The sequence below is a fragment of the Crocodylus porosus genome, unplaced genomic scaffold, assembly GCF_001723895.1.
Source record: "Crocodylus porosus isolate Cpor-Errol unplaced genomic scaffold, CroPor_comp1, whole genome shotgun sequence".
Lineage (NCBI taxonomy): Eukaryota > Metazoa > Chordata > Crocodylia > Crocodylidae > Crocodylus > Crocodylus porosus.
The window spans coordinates 100,601,643-100,608,151 of record NW_017728886.1 but is presented as its reverse complement, the minus strand read 5'-3'; the positions used below and the strand labels follow the sequence as shown (position 1 = coordinate 100,608,151).

At 44.5% G+C, this 6,509-nt stretch overlaps 1 protein-coding gene and 1 long non-coding RNA gene across 2 annotated transcripts in view; both read left to right on the top strand.

Moving 5' to 3' along the window:
- Positions 1-4,972, top strand: part of LOC109313318 (interferon alpha-inducible protein 27, mitochondrial-like) — a 9,951-nt gene extending 4,979 nt beyond the window's left edge. The window contains exon 3 of the mRNA XM_019539816.1: positions 4,703-4,972. Coding sequence (XP_019395361.1) covers positions 4,703-4,731 — 29 coding nt within the window. The 3' untranslated portion in view covers positions 4,732-4,972. The remainder of the gene's footprint in view (positions 1-4,702) is intronic.
- LOC109313347 overlaps positions 1-6,509 on the top strand; it is a 207,004-nt gene that overhangs the window by 103,044 nt on the left and 97,451 nt on the right. The gene's annotated exons all lie outside the window — the stretch shown is intronic.

Here is a 6,509-nt window from a genome sequence, read left to right as displayed (position 1 = left end):
AGTTCCCCAACCTGTAGGTATGGTGCCGGTTGTTCCTCCCGAGGTGCATCACCTTGCACTTGTCTGTGTTGAAACCCATCCTATTCTCGTCTGCCCACCCTTGTAACCTGTTGAGGTCTGATTGTAGCCTGTTGCATCCTTCCAATGTACCCATGTCCCCCCACATCTTAGTGTCATCAGCAAATTTGAACAGGGTGTTTTTTACCCCCTCATCCAAATCGCTGATGAAGATGTTGAACAGTGCGGGCCCGAGGACCGAGCCCTGCGGAACCCCACTGCCCACATCCTCCAGTATCATGCAATACAGTGACCAATAGAGTGTTAGTCTGCTAGTGCAGACTCCATCTGCATTAGCATCACACTAGGAAAGTGAGTTAACTGTCCTTCTATGAGCCCATTAGCCCCACAAGAGAAAAACTTCAAAATGTTGCATTTTTGCTAACACTGCTTCAGCTTCCTTGATTGTAGCAAACCTATAATCCCCAAGAAAGCAGGGCTGCCAAGCAAAACCAGCATTAACTCCATGACTCAATGTTTCCAGAACACTTACATTTAATACTACGTTAAAAGTATTGATGGCAACTGTTGGTCAATCTACATTGAGCTTCCAACATTGCTAGCACCTCTGGAGATAAACAAGGTGTAGAAATAATAGGCCATGCCAAAAAGATGTCTTAATGTAAGGAATGGCTTTACAAGTTGAGCTAGGCTACAGTTGGAACTCTGGAAAAATATTGATAGAGTATTACAGAGACATGATTGAGAGATGAAGGTGGCTGTAAACATAAGAGACTGAAAAATAGCTGTAAACTCATTGAGGCATGCAAGATATCTGCTCTTGTGCTTGTACAGAGTTCAGTATGTAATCCCTGGTGCCTGGTGCTGACCACTGCTGTGTCCAATTTTTCAGGACCTCAGGTGCCAGGTAGCTCTACCGCCTACTCAGCTCACCTAGAAGTGATGAGAGGCTCCCTGAGAGGAGAGGCTCCCTTTACAATGGAAAGACTTAGCGGACTCATAATTAACTATTTACAGAATTTAATTATATACAGGAGAGACTCGCTACATGCATGCAAACAGTAAATCATATCAAAAGTTTGAAACTATTTCCAATGCAAAAGGATAAGTCTATACAAGGATAATGGTTGATAATTATTTACACCTAAAGGATGCTCAAATGAATTAATACAACACTAATAACTTAGACACTATGTTAAATACTCAGTGTATTAAATCCCTAATTAATTATTTACAACTAATAGCCAGTCACCCCGATCTATACCGAACGAATGGAGGGAGGGGCAGTCCCTCACTCCTCTCATCACACGCTTGTGGCCTCCAGCTGCCTCAGGCCCAGGCATCTTGCAGTTGACAGAGGCTGTTTCCACTAGGACCCCTGCAGAACACAAATTCTTCTCCCGACACCTGTCTAAGCCCAGAGAGCTGTTTACATAGTTAAACACACAGAGGGAGAGCAAGCTGCTGCCGGCAGACCAGGCAGCACCTCTGGGATCATTTTCCCTTAAGGCACTGAAGCATACTGAGGCTTCCCTGGCTCTTAGCCCACACACACATCCTGGGGACTTTCCCTAGCTGGCGTCTCTTTCTGCCAAGCTGTCCCAGTCCCACCACAGTCCTTTCCTCAACCACTCACACAGGGGGTTTATCACACTTTTACCAACCCCCTCCAGTCTCCAAGCCAAGTGGGAAATCACCTTCCCACTCTCTAGTGGCTTCCTGGGGCTGTGTCCCCACCCTAAGGAATTTGTTTAGCTCACAAGCTCTTCATGCTCATTCTAAGGGTCTACTTTCTCCTGCTTGAACCTTCAGGTGCTCTGCTCATTTCTGGCCCACCCATGAAGGGTCCAGCAAGCACAGGGTGGGACCACACTGCAAGGTCTTCCCAGCTGTAACAGGGGCAAACTCCCAGGCCTGATCCCAGTACCAACCTACCACCTGTCTACAGGCAAACCACCTGCCTCACTTTCCTGCCACGCCTTTTTTGTTAGATAAGTAAAAAGATGGTATTAGGTGGGAGGCTGCCCTTTGAGTACCCTAATGACAAAGGGCAGTTCCTGCATGACTCCTGCCTTCCCCTATCATGTTTCATGCTTCTCTGAGGACATACAGTTTATTATATCTCTGGCCTGAGGATGGACTAAACTCAGTACAGAGTTAGGCATCTAGCATACACTCCTATTAGGGGCCTCATACATTCCATCCCCCTCTCACCAGGGCCTCTAACACTCTGCCTGCTTTCACCAGGCCTCTCTCTCACTGCCCTGTCCTGGGCCACATATACCCCACCCAGCTCCCTTTGACCAACCACATGGGCCATCAGGCTTATTTCTTCACTCCTCAGCCAGCCCTGGCACAGCCTTTTGGGCCTCTCCTGTGACCCTCATCTGAATGGTGGCTGGGCAATTAGCCAAACTCTGGGATGACTTTGCCCCTAGTCCCTAACTGGGACACCTTGCCCCTTTCCTGGGCCTACAGTCCACCCCTATGCTGGGGCCTGGGATCTTACACCCCTGCAGGCTCAGGTGCCTGTCAATAGGTGTGCCTGGCTGCAACTCCTGGCTCAGGTGCCTCATAGTACACATGCCTGGCTCCACTGCTCCCACCAATAACCCACTGGATGGGGGGAGGCTGGGGTTAAGGTGCCCCTACCCACCTTTCACCAGGGAGGTAACTGGTCTGGCATTTCTTGGGGACTCCCTCACCACAAGGAGTCCCACCAAGCCACCCTTCCCCAGCAGGGTGCAGTTTCAAGTCATACCCAGGACCAGGAGCCTCCTGCCATCCCCACAGCTCTTGCCCTTACCTCCAAGATGTTCCAGGAGAAGCAGCTCAGCTGGGAGGTGTTACTCCCTCAACAGCTGGCATCAGCCCTGAGAGCAGGACTCTAAAATGGTCACCCTATTCAAGCACCTGCCAGCTGCCTGTCCCAGCCCTTAAAGTGACAAGCACCCAAAAAGTACTCTGTCACACCAGCCCTTTTCACACAGCACTGCAGTTTTAAGGGGAGCTGCCCAGCCAATACCTAGGATGGAATTTTCCCATACTTCCTAACTGCTTTTTGAATCTTGCATCCACTTGCTGGGGATAATCTGAACTGTAAATATGGTGTCCCTGTTGGGACAATCTTGCATCCACTTCCTGGGACACATACTAAATTACAAGTATGTGTCCCTACTGCGAAAATCTCCCTCAAGCATTCAGGCAGAGCTCAACACAGAACACTAGGAAGGCAAGTGCCCCTTAAACTGCCTGTTACAAGTATATTAGGACTTCTGTTCTGATTTGGATCCTCAGGTGTTTATTGTACCTAAGTAAAAGATAAAAGGAAAACACTCTACAAGTATTTGAAGAATAGTGACATCCCAGGAAAGGAGTTATGCAGCATGGTGTAACTAGGAACAATGGGATGAAATGGAGTAACAAAACCAAAAACCTGAAGCTGACTATCAAGAAAATCTTTCTGACAACGAGACCAGTAAGACTGTGAATAAGCTTCAGGAAATAGTAGAAGCCCATGTTTGGGCAACTTAAAAATTAGACTGGAGAAAATGTGTATTATACTAATGTGGCAATTAGTACAATATTCACAAACAAAAATAAGATAATAAGGTTAGCTTTAAATTAGTGAGATACTGGTGACAACTAAAGGCCCAGATCAAGGCCCAAACGTGCCATAAAGGCCCAACCAGGCCCACCAAAGACCTCCAAGCTTAAATATAGAAGGTGGATAAGGGGTCAAGAGTAAGGAATGAAACATAAACAGAATAATGAGAATGATTGTTAAGATGTGCATTTGTTCTGCTTTTACTGTTTTTCTAAATTTATTTGTTTTGCTTCCCTTTTCTAAAAGAATATTTTTCTAGATGAGGAAAGTGGTGAAGGAAAAGTAGATGGAAAACACTATAACCACTTGGTAAAAGGAAAGGAGGGAAGAGCAATACTAATGATGGAAAGAAGGAATAGGAAGAAGGAAAAGACAAAAATGCGAGTAGAAGGCACAAGGATGCACTTTGCAGTGATAGGAGGAGCTTTAATCAAGTACTTGATCAGCAAGTGGTAAAACTTATTGAAACAATTACATCAGAAGATAAAAATCTGATGACACCATTTCTGTCCAAAAGTTCTGAAGGAGCTATTTCCACTGCTAGCGCCTACTGTGGGAAAGGAATTCCTTTGCTGTTAAGGATTGTCAATGCCTGAAGTTTTTTCTCTGCCCCAGGCTCACAGAGCTGAGGGCAAAGGGCAAAGACTGCATGAGCACTGGCTTCCTAGCTGAAAAATCTGTTAGGGGAATTCCCTACTGATTTAAGGAAGAGAGGGCGTGGGCTAAATTTTTCGCTCATTGCCCTGCAGTGAGCCTCAGCACACACCTGGAGAAAAGAGATCAAGGCACAAGAAAACCCATTCATTAATTGGCCTCTTGGTTGTTAATAAGGGTCGTAATTTTGATAGTAGCTTTCATGCTTCACTGGCCACTGATTAAGAGTTTGAACTCATTTTAATCAAGTCACTGATCCATTTTCAGAGAGCAAGGCTTTTGGTCACTACCACTTTGGGTAGGTTTTGAACAGTTGATTGGATATGAATGTCTCTATGTTCCATAAAGTTTTTTCCTCACTGGCATATAATTTAAGGTTGCTATTGTGTACATACATTTTTTTTGTCTGTCTTTGTCTCTTAGCAATGGGCGGTAAAGGAGGAAGAAAATAAATAGAGAAGTATGGTTCAACACTCCAGTCCTACAAGCAGCTTATCGTTGGATGACACACCCGCTACTCAAATTTCATAACTTTTGCTTCTACTTCCTTATAGAAGTGGTCACGTTTTAATACAATTAAATAATAGCTCTACTGAGATCCTTATCTTGTGCAAGAAAACAGTGTTTGGCTGGTTTTTCCTTTCTAGTTATGTGCTGGTTATTATGAATTCATTAAAGTTAACATTTCTCTTTTAACTAGAATTTGTGTCTCCGGCCTTGGTCAGTGAGTTTTTACTGTTTGAAATACTCTCAGAAATACTACTTTACAGTCAAGCTAATTCAAGAACACATAACTCAAAGAATTGTGAGTTTCTTACTGCCTGTAGGTTTCTTACTGCCAAGAGAACTCATTTTCCATGCTTGAGGCACTTATGGGTAACTGTGTGCACCTGCTTCCTCCTTTTGAGGTTGCTGCTTGAGCTGATGCTGATACATTAGTGTTGGCCCTGCTACAGCATCTCTAAAGTGAAGCAATTAGAGAAAGTAAGGCAGTTTGGGTGAAGGGAGGCTGACTGAAGGGCATGAAGGGGATTGTCATTTACTGCATAAGGATTAAAAGATAAGCCCCCCATCCAAGAAAGGAACTCTGTTCTCTATTAAGGACATCACTTACACACAAATATTAACTTCACTCACATCCTGAAACTCTATTGCTCACATAATATTTTCTAACATCATAATAATGATAATATACAGAAGTAATATGTGTGTGTGTGCATGCATGGGTGGATCTAGGATTTGGAAAGGGAGGGTGCAGAAGGTATGAGACATCATCATGTATAACAAAACGTATTTTTCATCAGTTAAAGACAAACTAGATGCTTTAGTAATATGCTAGGTGGATAACAATATATTATTTAATTTAAGATGAAAGCAAAAACAAATATAACTATTAGAATGTACACTAATTTGCTAGATTAATAGATTGTAAGGCCAGAAGTGACCTTGGAAAATCATCGCTTCCAGCCCCCTGCACCAAGCAGGAAAGATAACTGGGGGTCAGGTGACCCCAGCAAGGTGACTGTTTAGTCTCCTCTTGAAGATTTCCAAGGTAGGTTATTCCACCACCTCTGGAGGGAGCTTATTCCACAGTCTGGAAACCCTGACTGTGAAGAAGTTTTCCCTAATGCTGAGCCTGAATCAGCCTTCCAGGAGTTTGTGGCCATTACTCCTAGTTTTCCCCTTGGGTGCCCTGGTGAACAGTTGCTCACCGAGCCCTTCATGTACTCCTCTTGTGTAGTAGTAAGCTGCTACCAGGTCCCCTCTCAGCCTTCTTTTCTTAGGCCGAAGAGTCCCAGACCCCTCAGCCACTCCTAGTATGGCTTGCCATGTTAGACTCTGATCAGACAGGTGGCTCTTCTTTGGACTCTCTTTAGATTATATATAAAGTTTAAAAAAAGTAACAAACTAGGCAACATAGTAAAAAAATGCTTGCTATTAGTCCTGCAGTCATCACCAATAAATGTACTTTTTTCAGGTTCATAAACAAAAACTAGCCTTCTTGAACAGCTTGCCAGTGCCTCCAGTCAGTCATTTCTACACCTGAGTTACTATTACCACACATGAGTTAAGGTTTTCAACTACAGTTTGGGTGGAGCAGGAATCAAAGGGGATGGAGGACAGGATTCACCCCCAAGAAGGATTATTCTGCGCTGGTCCGGTCCTGCAGGGAGCAAACCAGGAAAGCCAAGGCTGCAACTGAACTCCAACTAGCTTCAAGCAACAAGGA